The sequence below is a fragment of the Synchiropus splendidus genome, chromosome 11 (assembly GCF_027744825.2).
Source record: "Synchiropus splendidus isolate RoL2022-P1 chromosome 11, RoL_Sspl_1.0, whole genome shotgun sequence".
NCBI classification, from domain to species: Eukaryota; Metazoa; Chordata; class Actinopteri; order Syngnathiformes; family Callionymidae; genus Synchiropus; species Synchiropus splendidus.
This window is the reverse complement of record NC_071344.1, coordinates 128630-144239: the sequence shown is the minus strand read 5'-3', so window position 1 is coordinate 144239 and position 15610 is coordinate 128630. Positions and strand designations below refer to the sequence as shown.

General features: G+C 53.7%; 3 protein-coding genes, 1 long non-coding RNA gene and 1 other non-coding gene across 7 annotated transcripts in view; 4 read left to right on the top strand and 1 right to left on the bottom strand.

Moving 5' to 3' along the window:
• Nucleotides 1–4139, top strand: part of ube2d2 (ubiquitin-conjugating enzyme E2D 2 (UBC4/5 homolog, yeast)) — a 44152-nt gene extending 40013 nt beyond the window's left edge. For all 3 annotated transcript variants that reach the window (XM_053878553.1, XM_053878552.1, XM_053878554.1), the window contains 3 exons: nucleotides 2351–2456; nucleotides 2552–2645; nucleotides 3073–4139. In XM_053878553.1, coding sequence (XP_053734528.1) covers nucleotides 2351–2456; nucleotides 2552–2645; nucleotides 3073–3118 — 246 coding nt within the window. In that variant the 3' untranslated portion in view covers nucleotides 3119–4139. The remainder of the gene's footprint in view (nucleotides 1–2350; nucleotides 2457–2551; nucleotides 2646–3072) is intronic.
• On the bottom strand, nucleotides 50–4733 carry LOC128766945 (uncharacterized). Its single transcript, XR_008416043.1, has 3 exons — nucleotides 4462–4733; nucleotides 4187–4394; nucleotides 50–475 (listed from the first exon to the last, which is right to left on the bottom strand). It is a non-coding gene; the product is annotated as an uncharacterized LOC128766945 (long non-coding RNA).
• A 9-nt stretch (nucleotides 4734–4742) lies between these two features.
• On the top strand, nucleotides 4743–6642 carry zgc:110843 (uncharacterized protein LOC541492 homolog). Its single transcript, XM_053878555.1, has 3 exons — nucleotides 4743–4903; nucleotides 5264–5466; nucleotides 6246–6642. Exons 1-3 carry the CDS (start codon nucleotides 4867–4869, stop codon nucleotides 6333–6335), a joined length of 330 nt encoding a protein of 109 aa, XP_053734530.1. The 5' UTR covers nucleotides 4743–4866; the 3' UTR covers nucleotides 6336–6642.
• A 1399-nt stretch (nucleotides 6643–8041) lies between these two features.
• LOC128767468 (CXXC-type zinc finger protein 5-like) lies at nucleotides 8042–10430 on the top strand. Its single transcript, XM_053879548.1, has 2 exons — nucleotides 8042–8348; nucleotides 9052–10430. The coding sequence occupies exon 2, from the start codon at nucleotides 9200–9202 to the stop codon at nucleotides 10058–10060; it is 861 nt and encodes a 286-aa protein (XP_053735523.1). The 5' UTR covers nucleotides 8042–8348; nucleotides 9052–9199; the 3' UTR covers nucleotides 10061–10430.
• A 4876-nt stretch (nucleotides 10431–15306) lies between these two features.
• On the top strand, nucleotides 15307–15388 carry trnas-gcu (transfer RNA serine (anticodon GCU)). The gene has a single exon. It is a non-coding gene; the product is annotated as a tRNA-Ser (tRNA).
• Nucleotides 15389–15610: the final 222 nt, after the last annotated feature.

Sequence of the window (15610 nt, the reverse complement as noted above, 5' to 3'; positions counted from 1 at the left end):
GTGGGGTGCAACGACTGGTTGTCCTAGTCAACTCATGACGTCACCACTCGCTTGGTACAGTCCACATTAAGCTGAGGCTACAGCAGAAGTTGGGCAGCTTTTCACGAAGGACACATCAAGGTCACATGTTCACACCAACAGCTTGAGCAATTAAAATAGGACTTTTCAAAACACCATACATTGTCTTACTTTTTAAATTGTTTATAAAACTACAGTCAGACATGGAGAATTTGTCCACCCCACTATTGACTATGAAAATGGTCTTAACTTGCAGCTCTGGATCAGGGCAGTGTCCTCAGAGACAAAGTTCTCTGCACAGTGGCTGGACTTTCTGTCAGAGATGAGTCAGAAGCTCTGCCCCTCCTCAGTGACGGCAGCCGGTGGAGGTGGTCCGGTCATGTTGTCGGGATGCTTCCTGGATCTGACACGCGTTGCTGCTTCTGTCTTGCAGCTGATGCTGGGACTCAGTATTCCCCTAAGAGAGCGGGAAGACCTCAGTTCAGGGGAAGAAAAAGAAGCAGTTGCATGTAGGTTGTGATCACGGCAGAGCTCTGCTTCGACTGTCCTTTTTCCATTTCCACACTACTGAGCTCATCACTTGACACCTCTAAATGATTTCACTGCACTTCATCCAGATTCATGTTGTAAGACTTAGAAGTGGACATGAAAGTTGACATGAATTACACTGGTGGTTCAGCATGCTTCATCAACTCGGAGGAGGAGCGTTAGATTTCTCCAGCAGCTGTGAAGGTGAAGTCACTCCCAAGCAGCTGATGTTTGACACTCGGCGCTCCGAGATGGGGTCGTGAAAATCCACGTCCTGCACCAAAGGACAACACCAGAGGAACAGAAGCACTGCAACAATATCACATTGTAGCACGTTGCAGTAACTCTATCAGAAGAACACGCGAGAGTCACATTAGCTAGTAAGAAAATGTGCGGCTCACCAGACTGGCATTATTTATTAGTGGAATAAGGGAACCTGAAGTCGCCTTGACGACCCCCGGTGTCTGCTGTGTGCATGTGCTCAGTAGTGTGAGTACAATTGCAAATTAGTATCGTATCCCAATCCATTTTAGTATTTAGTATAAGTTACTCTCCATCAATCATCAGCAGTGTCGTGTCTGTCTCCATGACTCTACGATGACTAAAGTACTGTTGAAGGTGGTGGAGTCTTGATGGTATGTGGGGTCAATTCCAGCGAGTGGAGTCATGACTATCGAGGTACGACACTGTTAGCAGGCTGCCTCTTTAGCCAGGTGCAGCGAGGGAAGATTGCTGTTATGAAACTGGGCATTAAATTCTTCTATGACGTTTCCCGTCTGGGGTTGCCGTGGCATGTCGGTCTCCTGCGCCGGAGCCTTTCCCGTGCGCCCTCCCTGGTCACACCCTTCCTCTTCATACCCCCCTCCATCACTGCCGTAAACCTTGTTTGGCCTGTCAAAGCAGAGGGTGGAATAGCACTCGTGTCTACCACTGTTTGTTCGCGGTGGAACCTGAAATCCACATCACTGATGACACATGAGGTTTTAGCATGTTTGTGAGGAAGTGGTCATTAAAGTTGCTGCATTTGCAGAGGATACGAGAGTTGCTGAAAGTAAGAAAGAACTGTTGCCTCAGTGGCACCTGTCAAGAAGCGTAACAACGCTTACAAAAGACCTTTGAACTTTCAGTAACCAGAAGAGTAAGCGCGGCAGTCGGTCTGAGACGTGGTCATTGTGATCATCTTCATTTTTCACACACTTGTCCTTTCCATGTTGCCCAACTCCTGTATGCCTCACGCTCCGTTGAAAGAACTGTGTCCATTTGTGCATTCACTTTAGGAGGTTTGGGGTGTCACAGAGCAGCAGATGTGATTTCTGTACTTTAGTACAAGTCAGCACTTTGTGAAGGATTGCACGTACACGCATACATGTTGGTTTAACTAACTTGGCTGTCCCCAGCCTCTCACCCTAAACCTGACCATCCAAAGCAAGTGGCTCACCTTAAACCAAACCCAGTTATTTTGAAGTCTCTCAAGCTTATCTAATTGGACACATCATATTTTGTCCCCCATCTACTGGTTAATATTCTGAAAAATGTCCCCCGTTTTTGGTTCAACATGAACCCCACCACTCCGTTGCCACACATGTATGGGGATCACACTGTTTCTCTGCGTTGATGGGGTCTGGTTTTCTCGTGCAGTAAAAAGACACTTGGTATCTGCCAGTGTCAGGACGATGCTCCACTTTGTTGATCCCAGCACTTGCTTGTAGTTCTGTGGTTTGTTGAGTGGGCCTGGTGTTTAACCAGCCCCCAAATGTCCCTTCGACTGGAGTATCTTACACTTGTTTGTGTTTTTGTTTGGCAGGTTGCATTCACCACAAGAATCTATCACCCTAACATAAACAGCAACGGCAGCATCTGTCTTGACATCCTGCGGTCACAGTGGTCTCCAGCTCTCACCATCTCCAAAGGTAGGCAAAGCACCGGCGTGGCACCTTTTGTGAGCTTTCAGTGGAGTCCGGCGCGGTGAAACGCTCGCGTTGACGCTCGGTCTCTTCCCTCCCAGTTCTCCTGTCCATCTGCTCTCTGCTGTGCGACCCGAACCCGGATGACCCCTTAGTACCTGAGATCGCCCGCATCTACAAGACGGACAGGGATAAGTATGTGTTCTTGCATTCATTGCTTTAGGTAGTTGGATGGTTTTCATGTGTGCTCGGGCATGAGTGGTTTCCTAGATCCGCCCGCCTGCTGCTCTAAAGCTGAGGAGAGATGCTCGGCTCCTGCTTGTATCACAATGACACTGGGGCCAGAAGCCTGACAGACGCACTTCACTCACTTGAGTAGGAGCAGCAGGATTTCCTGAAGAGTGGCTTTGTTTTTGCCACCCACTGTCAGTGGAGCACGAGCACAGCAACATGTGGTGTGTTTCCAAACCTGCACAAGGACGTGCCAAACCCAGCTCTGTGTCCTTTCGGAACATGTGTCGCCCAATTTAAAAGAATCAGAAGGCGTGGTGGTGGTGGTGTCAGTAACTCAGCACATGCGATGAAACTCACCTGAACTCTCTCCCCCTCTGCTTGTCCGCAGGTACAACAAAATAGCACGGGAATGGACACAAAAGTATGCAATGTAGTTGTCGGAGTAGAGTCACGGCCAACCACCTCTACTGCATAAAGGTTAGGGGAGCTTCAGACGTAAAGAGAAAACAAAAAAAAAACCATACAAACAAAAGAAATGTTGAAAACGAGATCACGTCGGTTTCCATTGGAGTGCTTTCTTTGAGCCACGCCTCCCTTCACCAGAGCTCCTGTAAATCTCCCTCTGCTCCGTCTCTCCTCCCTCTGTCTCCCACCTGTCCTCTCCACCTCCCCACCCATGTACATATTGTCAATAACCTCTGCCTCCTCCTGGATTATGTTTCGTCACTCCTCCCCCCGCTCGGCATTCGCTAGAAGCATTCCTCCAAGCATCTGTAAAATGTAGAGAACCTTTTTTTAATTTTCCCGTTTAGAGGGGGGGGACACCAGTTTGAGGGATTTTTACACGCTGTACCCGTTCTCCTTCCGTTGTTCCTTGTGAGTTACTCCCATCTGTCGAGGTGACAACTGAAGAAAACTGTCATCATGCGCGAGTCGACGAGCACTCTGTATTTTGTACAATAAATCCTAGCAGGCTATGTGAAAATAATAAAATAAAGATGCACATGGCCTCTACTGGTCTTCTGTTGGATTCTATGGAAGGACTTGAATTTATTCCCACCATTCCTGTTTCCCTGCCCTGCACCCCACCGCGGTCACCCCTTTGTCCATACACACACACACACACACACACACACCACTGTAAGGTGCGTCGCCCCTGCCCACACCACCACCGTTGTTCACAAAGTGGAGGTTCTGGACCAGGTATTTAAACCATTCTTTTGCTTAGTTCAACCTGTGTTTTTATCTCCCCATAACTCTTTAGGTTGCTTTTTTGTTTTGCTGTTGTTAAATTAGCGGCTAACATCTGAAATGGCTATGGGACTGGCTTGGGCTCTGGGTGCGAGGAGAACCCACTCTTCTTGCACAAAACCTCTGTATATTGAATTACCTGAGAGGCTCGTTGAGCTTTGTGTGTTGATTAAACTGTGTAATAAAAACCTTGGACTCCTGTGGTGACTCCTGTGGACAGTGGGATTGTATCACCCGGCTTTATTGTTCACCTGAATTCCTCTCTGGAACTCTTTGCACCCGAGTCTGGACTGGCACCGGAGGCTGCCTGCTCCTCCTCGCTCTCCTGGTGAATTCGACTTCCGGCCGCAGGACAGCACTTGGTCTCCGAGAACTCTGGCTTGCAACTTCAAAGTCACCTGCGTGCGCGTGCGTGTGCCCTCGCAGCTGCGGTCTCCCAGAAGAACCTCCATCTTAACTCTGTGCAGTGTCGCCAGCTGGTTAGGCATTGAGAGTAATGCGAGTTGTGTCGGGACCAGTGACTTACGTGCACAACAATGTCGCCTTCGCCTGTCTATTTCTTTGATTCGGTCCAAAGACGAGTGTTGACGAGATGCGCAGCTCCTGTGACGGTTCCTGGCGCCTGTTCCGTTGTGTCTCGCCGTCTGTGGCCTGTTGCCTGATGAACGTGGGATTACATCATGTGGACGCTTCCCACTTTTGCGACATTGCTTTGACATGATTTGTCCAGCACTAACGTCACACTGCGCGACAGCCGAACAAGACCCAACAGACAGGGAGTCCTCTTGAGCTCGCCGGCGGCGTCGCCGCTCCTCCTCCCTCGCTGCGATTGGTCGGCATCGAGTGACGTGGAAGGCGGAGCCGCGTGCGCAGGGAGCGCAGCTGCGCCTGACCTTGCTCGCTGCTGCCAGACACACCGCGCCGAGAAGACATGTCTGCGGCGGCCCCTGGGCTCCGCTGGTCCAAAGGTAAGGCGAACACCAGGCGGGCAGCCCCTCCGCTGCCTTACCCGGGCCCAGACACGCGGGCGGCTGTGCGCGGTCCTTGTTGGAGCGGTGCCCGCGGTCGGTGCTGTCACACCGCCACTGTGGTTCGAGCGACACGCGCAGCGCCACTGGTTCGGCTAGAAAGGCCCGTTCCTGTCTTCGCCCGTGGAGTCATGTGATCGGCCACGTGACCAATTTCCTCGGTTGACTGGCGTGGAAATGCGACCGCGATCGCGGCCGCTTCACGCGCTTCCGTCGCACCAGCAAAACCCACGGTCGACTTTAAAGACGTGTTGTTTGTTTGTCTGAAGACTGTCCCCTGCTCCTTCTCCTCCCTCCCAGAGCACCTGCTCGTGGCGGTGCCGGTGGCGGTGGTCGCAGCAGCAGGTGGCTTCCTCCTGGGTCGGTACCTGAGTGGGCGGAGCTGCCAGAAGGGCCTGGTCAACCAGTGCGTCAACAAAGACAGTCCCAAAGTGGTGCACAGCTTCGACATGGAGGACATCGGCACCAAGGCGGTGTACTGCCGCTGCTGGAAGTCCAAGAAGGTGAGCTGCCGCCCCAGCCTGCACCATGGGGTTTCAGTCCAAGTGTCGTGCCGCGCCGCCAACCTGTCTCACTTCTCCTTGAACATGATCTGAGCCGAGTGTCACATGTGCACTGTGGCGCCAGAAGTCATTTCGGATAGCCCAAGACACTGGCAGCAAAATTTTCAGAAACTACAAACCACTTTCACAGACACACAGTATTTGTGTCTGAAAATATCCTTCCATGGGCTTTGTCTGAGTGGATATGAAAATAAGGGAAATGTGTCATATGAAGAGCTGTTTTGGTAGAGAAGAGTTTGGACTGGTGTGAGGAGAGACTTACACATGTTGCGTTCAAAGGCGTCCTGTCTGCCATCAATCACCGTCGTCATACTTCATTTCTAGGTGTGTAGCGCGGCGCCGGCCTCGCCGTCCGTGAGGAGCTCGTCCTTTGGTCGCTGTTGTGACAAACGACGACAAAAACATGTTTTGACAAAGATTTTCCCTGATTGTCTGCCACAGACGTTTCTGTCATTCAGAGACTGCTTCTGAGTGTATTGCGCAAAAAACCAACTGCAAAAAGAGAAATGTGATCTGGCACCAGTTTGCTGCTGCTGCTTTCCCTCCTTTTCTCTGGCAGAGCCAATGTTGCATGTGCGCGTGCGCGTTACGGCCGGCCACAGGTCATAAATACAAGCGCGGCTAGCCTAGCGGCATAGCGGGTCACTTGCACAGACCACTTTTGGCACGGCTGGCTTCATGGACCGAGTCTCTCATGTGAACACGCTGGCTCTCTACAGTTCCCCTTCTGTGACGGCGCCCACGCCAAACACAACGAGGAGACCGGGGACAACGTGGGGCCCCTCATCATCAAGAAGAAAGACGCCTAAGGTCGGAGCGGAGCAGAGCCGTGTCCGTGCTGCCGCCGCCGCAGTGTTCCGCTGTAACGCCGCCGCATCGGACTGTGAGCCAGGCACGCTGGAGCCTGACTGGCCTCCACCGTCATGTGCTCAGCTTCTCATGTTCTCCGCTGAAATGTCCTCCAGTATGAAATGTTGACAATGGAACAGAATGATGCCAAAGGTGTGAGCTGGTCTTGGGACGATTGTCTGTCTTCAACTGTGAGAGGCTGCTGTGTTTTGGTTTCCTAATGCTCTGACTCTTCATCTGTAAATAAAGTTGGGAGCCTGGATTGTAGCACTTGGATCTGGAGTGTCTTTCTGAGGACGATTGAAGGTCCTCACTTCATCTGAGCTTCAGAGTGGAAGTGGATCAACTGAAAGGAACTGCAGCACATGCTGCTCAAGGGTTTGCCACCTACCGTTGAAACTTGGTATTAAACAACACTAGTGGCCGTAAGGGTCTAAAATGGTGAAGAAAATAAAGTGTATTGATGGTGGATGTAGTCAGAGCTGCTGTTGATCTTCTACCCATTGACCCTCCCGACTTGCTTGACGTTCTCCTCGGCCTGTGTCCCAAACCTCAGCCTTCACTCTTCTCCCCTCCCGTCTGGGAGCCAGGCATCGTGGCAACTGTCCTCCTCTGCTGCTTCCTCTTCCACCTTCCATCCACTGCTCGGGATGATTTCCTCTACCTCTCTCCTGACACTCTGGTTTCCTCCTAACTGATGACTCACTCCAGCTCTGCTCCAATAAACAAGAGATAATGAACGGACTGTTTGCTCCTGCGCTGAGGTCAAAGGTCGCCCTCTGGACCCCAAAACTGGAAGCTGAACTCGGCATCAGCGCGTCACGTGCGCGTGTTCCAGAAGGGTCCAGCTGCCTCCGTCACACGCAGCAGTGGCCATTTTCATCAGTGTCAGTGTCGCCGCTGGCCGCTAGAGGACGGTGTGTTTACACGGCGTCTCCTGAAGACGCACGCGGACATTTGCTCCCATGGTGACACGCATCCCCCCCCCCCACCACCACCACCACCACATACACACACCCACCCCCCCTCCCTTCCCTCTCTCCCCCGCTCGCGCGCACGAGCTCTGGCTGCGTGCCAGATGAGCTCCGGACTCTCACAAGAGGTGGACTGGACTCTCGGTTCCGAGTCTGGTCCGGTCGTCGCTGTGACACTTGCCAGGTAGAGTCGCGCGCCCGCCCACACGCGCGCACACGTCTCCACGATCGCGGCACATAGCCAGCTTCCGGTCCAAGTCAACTCATGCAGTTGACGTGTCGTGACGTTTGTAAAAGGTGTTTTCATTTCCTTTTCATCTACCTGCGCTCCGCCACAGAGTTTTTCACTGTTCAACATGAATGACGTGTAAAACGACCCTCGTTGAAGCCGAAAACAAACGCACTAGTCATAATGACAGTCATTTTTGTTGTTGCCGCTTGTGTTCACGCAACCTACACACGACCCGAAACGCACACTTTCAACGTATTGAACAAGTGCACATGTGCATGTTGGGGTGTTACTGGCGCTCAGGGCTGCCGACAGCTGATGACTTCAGGACGCTCGCGGATGTGGAAAGTATTGGACCATATTTCCGCGGCCTGAAGACGCCAAACACCGTGTAGTAGTTGCCTTCACGTGAGGTCATTTGTCGACGATGTTTGCGCAGGTGTTTGTCCAGGTCCCGAGCGCGTCACCGCGACCATCGACCATTCTGAAGCACGGCCGGCCCGCTGGACGCGGTTCGTTTGCGTCGTCACGAGGCGGCGTGTGTGTGCGTGTGGAGCGGGGTCGCTCCGAGTGACCAGCGTTTCTTGGCGAGTCCACTTCGCATTTTCAGCGACGCCCCCAAATTCCGTGCCGAGTGTTCGCGGACCCTCCGGGACGGAGAGGTGGAGGAGGACTCGGCAGCGCCGCCGTCGACACGCAGCTCCGCCGCCACCGTCGGTCCGTGACTCCTGCGTGTCTGTGACGCCAGGCTGCGGACGCTTCTGGACGAGGTGAGCGCGGAACGCTTCCCGGTGCCTTTGCTCCACTCTCTGTTGGCTGGCGTGCCGCTGCGCAGTGTGCTGTCGCAGCGAGCGCTCGGACGGCTCGCTCCGGCTCCGTCCTCCGAGGTCGCCGCGACCGTCGAGCCGACTCGAGCCGCCCGCCTCGTTGGCGCGCTCGTCCCGGCAGAGCCGGGCTGCTGAGGCGACGCGGCGCCTCTCCTCGTAACGCGGAAACGCCACGCCGCCTGCTGCCTCTCTCGCTCTCTCTCTCGCGCGCGGGCTGTGTTTTCTGCCCAGCCGCCGCATCGCTGCGCAGCTCGCTGCTGGCCGTCGACAGCAGACAAAAGACGGGCTGTTTTCCAGCCGCCACCGTCGGAGGGCTGCGGCCGGAGCTGCAGCCGCGGCTGGCGCAGACAGCGGCAGGCGTCAGAAATGTATTTGAAAAGCGCGCTCCACATTTGACCTGCGCATATGCGCATATCTTTGCATATTGTTGTCGCTCTGTTATTGATTGCATTGATATAGCGTGAAATCCTTAAAGGGATAGCGCCCCCTGCGCGGGGAAGCGTGCGCCCGCCACCGACCGTGTCTGGATCAGCCGCGGCTCCTGCTCTCGCGCGCGGGCTGTTTGGAGTGCGGAATGTTCACATTTATTTCTCTTGAAGCGCACATGCTCGGTCACGTGACTCCCAGGTTGTGTTTGTGTCTCCAGCTCTCCAGGACCCAGAGGCTGCGGCAGAGCATGGGCATAGGGATCCGGGCCAAGGCTGGGCGTCTTGGCTGAAGTGTCCGGACAGTTGTCACCGCCACATCCAGTGCCTGGCCTCGCCTCGCCTCGCCCCGCTCCCACGCTCGCAGCCATGTCCACCGCCGTCGACGTGGCTGGCTCTTCCTCCCCAGACCAGCCGCACAGCAGCGGCAAGATCCCCCACGAGCCTCTGAGACCCAGCCTGAGGCGCTCCAGCCACCCCTACAGCCTCTCCCACCACCTGCCCTCGTCCTCCCCGGCCGCCGCCGCCGAGCAGCAGCAGCAGCAGCAGCCGGACGCCCAGCCCAAGCCCCGCCGCGCCCCCGCCTGGCCCGACATGTGGGAGTCGCCCAGCGGGCTGCACCTGGCTCACGCCGCCGAGCTGCTGATGCGAGCCGGACTGCTGGCTCTGACCCCGGCCGCCGCCGAGCCGACCGGCTCAGGTGCGCCCATCGACCAGCCGGCTGCCGACCCCAGGGGGGGGAAGGGCGAGGAGCCCGAGGAGGAGGAGGAGGAGGAGGAGGACTCGGCCGGGTGCAGGACAGACTTTCAACCCTTCCTGGGCGCCTGGTTCCCCTTCAGCCCGGCTCTGCTCCCGCTGGCCGGCTTCCAGGTGGGAGGCGGCCACTTCCGGGGCGCGGCCCTGGCCGCGGAGGGCGTGGAGGGGCTGGTGGCCGAGGGCTACTCCCCCGGCTCTCTAGGCGGCGGCGGCGGTGGCGGCGGCGGGCGGAGGAAGAGGAAGCGGTGCGGGGAGTGCGTGCCGTGCCGGCGCCAGACAAACTGCGAACAGTGCAGCAGCTGCCGCAACCGCAAGCGAGGACACCAGATCTGTAAATACAGGAAGTGCGAGGAGCTGAAGAGGAAGCCGGGCGGACCCGGGTTCGAGAGCCGGGTGTCGGCCTTTGACCTGAGAGGGTCTGACTTTGCTTTGGGCCTGGCACAGGAGAGAAGCAGCGGAACCTTGGACGGATAGTAGCGACGGTCGGAGGAAGCCGGGTGGATGATTGTGGAGCGGCCGAGCCGGACGCTCAGCGGATCTGGCGGCTCCGGCCTGACAACGTTCCCCTCCTTTCTTTTGACAATCAGTGAAGTGGAGAGATGAAGGGTCGCTGCCGGCGCCGCGCTGTACATAGTCTGTAAATACCTGAAAAACATTATGTCTTTTTTTACATCCCTTTCCAGTTTGGATGTATATGGTGTTCTCCGGGCGCCGAGGAGGCGGACGCCCGGCACTTTGGCTTCTGTTGGGACGTCGCCGCGTCCCAACTTCAGTTTAGTATAAATTATTTCATGTGCAACTTGTACTGTAAAACTGTTTGCCCTTTTGAAATAAAGCAATTGGCCCTGTGCGCTGGTCTGCAGGCTCCGTGCCGCGCGCGCGCGTGTCGCGGCTTGGTTGGGTGTGTGCGTGTGTGTGGATTATGAGTCACCTAATGGTGCGGCGCAGAGCCTTATCGCCAGCCGGCAGACGCACACACCTGCGCGCGGCGCTGGCGAGCCCAGGCCGCCGACGCTCTCGCGCCGTTTCCTCTCCTTCACGCGTTTGGATGGCGGCGCCGCAGAGTGCTGGTTGCCGTAACGATGGCTGATGTGATAAGACCTTCTTCCTCGGCGCCACACTCCAGGGGACCTCAGGGAAGACGTAACCATGGCAACGGCCGGCCCGAGGTGTCACGCTATAATTGGGCCACGGCTGCACTTCCTGTGCGCCTTCAGTCAGGGGGATCGCAGAGGCACAGCGTGTGGGGGCGGGGGCGAGGGGGGGGGGGGTGTTTGTCAGCCACAGAGAGACACACAGCCAAAGCAGGACACTGCCAACTCATGGAGAAAGACCGTGCTCCCACAGCCAAACGCTCTCCAGCGCTGCGGCTTCGTCCCTCACACCAAAGAGGAAGCTCTCATTCTTGGATCCACTCCTTTCTTTTCCCCTGCTTTGGTGCCTTGCTACTGATTCCGGGCTTAAGCCCTCGGCCCCCCTCCCACCTCCGTTCTGGTGAAACGCACGCACGCACGCACACACCGGAAATCTGTGTCACCCGCTGCCCAGCAGGTCCAGTGACTCCCTGAACGCCTGCAGTCTGGCTCCACTGGCCTGCAAGATGGCAGCAGGGGAGGGGGGGGGGTCGGGGTTGAAAGAGTGAGGGGGTGGGGGGTCGAAAGCGGATCCAGGAAGAGGGAAAGAAGGTGGAGGGTGAAGGGGGCTTGAAAGAGACGTGGTGAAGGGCAGAGTGGGGGGTGTAAGAGTGGGTGAAACTGGGGGAGATGAAAAGCAGACCACAGGGAGAGAGAGAGAGAAGGAGGAGGAGGAGGAAAAAAAAGGAGCGACAGGCAGCGAGCAGGACAGGAGATGGACAGCAGGCGATGAAGATAACGCCGCGGCCGAACAAAGAGAGACGAGAGATGAAGGCCCGGCGCTGACAGACGTCCGTCCGGCCGGCCTCAGAAGCCTGCGGAGCACGACGTACGCCGGGCCCCGGCAGGGCTCGGGCAGCCTCCACCATCGGCCCTCTGGTTATATTTTGGCGACGCGGGGGTTAAAGGCCAGCCCTGACCTTTGACCCCTAAAGCCAGGAGCGCCGGGTCCAAAATAGCCGAGCGGCCAGAGCGCACTCACAGTCCGGAGCACAGAGAGAGGGAAAACACAGAAGCCATGCTGAATCCCAGCTGGTCTGTTCGGTTCCTTTCTTGGTTTAGCACCAAAAAACACCTGAATCCTCTTGGATCTAGTTTTTGGATGGATTTATTTTGAGTTTTTTCCCCTTCCCGTACTATTACCTCATATTCTGCGTTGAAACATCCAACCGTTTGGAGATTCATGGTTTTTGTTCTATTTTTAAATGATTTTAAAATAATGTCTTATTTACATTGTTTTTCTTTTCCAGTCATGTGCCTCTCATTGTAATGTTCTGATAATTTTCACTTATTTTTCTGACATTTTTTCCCAAACGTTTTTGGAACTGTTTCTTTTTCTTAATTACATTTTATTTTTATAATAAATTCATGACTATTCATCACTTGTCATTTCTCCATATCGTGCATCTCTGGAAATAAACTGCATATTTACAATTCATCTGCGTTTCCCATCTCAAATTTACTTCATGGTTTTTGGCCTCGTAAACATGTCGATGGCCTTGATAAGTATTTTGTTGGGACTGAAACTGTTTTTGTGGCTAAATATTATATATTGCTTCAATAGTATTTGATTTAGATTTTCTAGTTTTCCTTTTTCCTCATGTTTGGACCCAGAAATTATAGCTCGTAACACAACTCTGAATTTTATTTATTTCAAATGACTGCTCAAATATTTGTCAATTTTGACAAATGAAATGAAAAATAATGTTTCCTATATTTTTTAATAGAATATATATTTATTCATCATTATGTGTATAAAATGCTCATCACATTACAAGGTTGAATTGTTTTTTTTCCCTCATCTATATATATATATATATATATATATATTTTTTTTTTATCAGAATTTTATTTTTTCAAATGATTCTCAAATGTTTGTCAATATTTTTTGACAAATAAAATAAAAATGTAATTTTTTTCTTATATATATATTTTTAAATAGTTCATTTTATAAAATTACAAGGATGAATACTTTTTTTTGTTTTTATTTAGATTTTCTGTTTCAGTTTTTCCTCCTGTTTAGACCCACATATGACACTGTTACTTATTGATGATGATTTTTCTGAACTCTGAGTTTTATGTTCTACTTTTGTGAGTGGAAGTGTTGCTCCTGCTCTCCTCTCTCCAATAGTTATTTCCTCTCTGGACTCGGGATGTTTGTCCATCCGTTTGCGGCTAACTTCCCGTCTCGCCGCGCTCCTCGCAGCAACATCACACGCGCGCAAGATGTTTTCCATCGAGCTCCTGCTGCTGCCAGCGACTCTTCCTGTTTGGCTGAAACTCGGTGTCAGACCTTCGCGGCTGGCCCTCGTGCGTGGCCAGGGATTCTCCTCACCTGGGTGTGACTCCATTGCTGTCGGCCTCAGCTGCCTGGGACCGTCGCCATCAGGCCGCTTCTTGGCTGGTCGTCTCCCGCCGCCACACGTCTGCAGACAAGAGACCTTCCGCCTGCCATTGTGAACTTTTCCTCTCACAACTTTCTTCAAAGTCACTTCACCGCAGCGTCACCAGTCTCGTGCGTGGTCCTCTCTTTTCTCATCTGTGTCTCGTGACCTCTTCCTCCCACAGTCGTCACATCATTATTTCACTCGCTCTCAGTGTCTTTCCTGAAAAATGCTGAGAAATGTTGACTCCAGATGACGACTTCAACTTGTCCTTCCTTCATTCACTATTTTGGTCGTAACTTGCAAAAAATCATTTTGGCTTTTGACCATTTCTTCTCTGAATTGTATATTTGTCAAATGACAGCTCCAATATTTGTTCATATTTTTGGATTTGTTGTCTTTTTTTTATACTTTCTTTTAATCACCCGCAACAACATCATTATCATCTTCATCATCATCATCATCATCATCATCATCCTGAGCTGTGGTTTGGTGCTGGACCCCATACCCCCCCCCCTCCTTCACCTCCCCCCACCTTCTCCTCCTCCTCCTTCTCACCTCCTCCTCCTTCTCCTCCTTCTCACCTCCTTCTCCTCCTCCTCCTTCTCTCCTCTTCACCTCCCCCCACCTTCTCCTCCTCCTCCTCCTTCTCCTCCTCCTCCTCCTTCTCCTCCTCCTCCTTCTCTCCTCCTCTTCCCACTTCACCTCCTTCAGTTCTGCAAGCGTCTGCTCGTCGGTTCCTGAAGCATCTCAGCAGCATAACAAACAGAGCTGATGGATGGACGGTGGCCTCCCTCCCTCCAAAACAGACCTGGACACGCGCAGCCTCACTGAGGCTCCGTCTCTCAGGAGGATGAAAGCTCTTCCTGGTTAGAGGAACGATCATGCTGACCGCCTGTTGTGTGGGCGGGACTGGACTGGTCCTCACATCCTGTCACCAGCCCTTCCGGCTCCTGTGTTCTCCAGTGTCCCTCACCGCAAGGTTCCTGGGTTCCCGCTAAACCTGGACCCTGGCTCTCGCCCGGAAAACTTGCTTTTATGTGGCCCTGGGGGAGCACGAGTGCCCTCTCCTGACCCCGACTCCAAGTCTGCTTCTCAATAGATTTCGCTGACTCATGGGTTTCCCCGCTTTAATGATGACTGGGAGCTGGGTGATTAAAAGCTCGGCGACGGTGAGGAGGGCGGAGGCAGGCGGCCGCGGCCCCACGTCACCTCCCAAACAAACGGGTGAGAAGGACTCAGCAGGGAAACCCAACACTGTCCCTCTCTCTCTCTCTACATATATATATATATAGAGAGAGAGAGAGGGGGGGGGGGGTTTCACGCTGACTGCCCGTGTCAGGTCACATGACTGGAGGTCTATGGCCCCGGCGCAGGAGGCGGCGGAATGTGAGGCGCTTGATGAAGTCGGCTGTGACGTGTTGCTTCCTCGTGACCCGAGTCCCATTTGCCGGAACGTCTGGACCTCTGTCTCCCGGACCTCCGTCTCCCGGCCGCATGCTAATCAGCTTCTCAGCGCCGCCTTTGATCTTCGACGGGCTGTTTTCTCGTGCATCGCACCGAACAGATCCTCCTTGTGAGGGCCGCCATTATCAGACGCCGCTATCAACACACACACACACACACACACACGCACGCAGGCAGACGCCTGCAGGAAGCAACAAACTCCTGCCAACAATTAGTGACTCACGCCAGGAAACATGTGACTAGTTAGCTAGTAACCGCCATTGACTTGTCCCTCGCCCCTCCTCCCCCCGCAGCCAGTCAATATTTGAGCAGCGACACCTTCCACTGCCCTGAATCATGAGATGTCTTCTAAAGATAGAGCTGACATTCTGGTTGCTAGCTGCGCTAACGAGCGGCCCCGGGCAGCGGAGGGCGAGTCACCTGACTCTGTCATCCACTGACCTCCCACTGGTCATGTGAGACACCAAATATTTCATGGTAAACAGACGCACTGTCACGGCTAATGGCTGCTGCGTCCACCAGACTTGCACTTTGTGAGCTCACTTCTTATCGGAGGGGTGTGAGGACCGTGTCCAGGCCGGTTTCTGAGACGGCACTCTCTGATACTCTGGTTGTTGGTCAACATTCCTGTCCTCCTTCCTGCCTCTGCTGAAGTGAGAAAACACCAAGTCCCAACAAGGATCGACGTCATGTTGCTTCCCCGTTCTGTTGTGTCGGGGGCGGGGGAGCTCCTGTGGACGAGGTGGCCGAGTGGTTAAGGCGATGGACTGCTAATCCATTGTGCTCTGCACGCGTGGGTTCGAATCCCATCCTCGTCGGTCCTTTTCTCTCGGTCATGTGACTCTCCTTTGATCCTATGGATCCACTTCATGGACTAAATCGCTCTGAAACATAAGTGAAGATTTCAAAACAAGCTGAGTCAGCAAGTGGACGTCACATTGGTGAGGCGACGAGCAGCCATTTGGCTGAAGTGGAAAAGCACTCAGACAGCGCAAACCTCCAGCGAGCCGTGTCGGCAAAACAATCCGTGTAATCCTTGA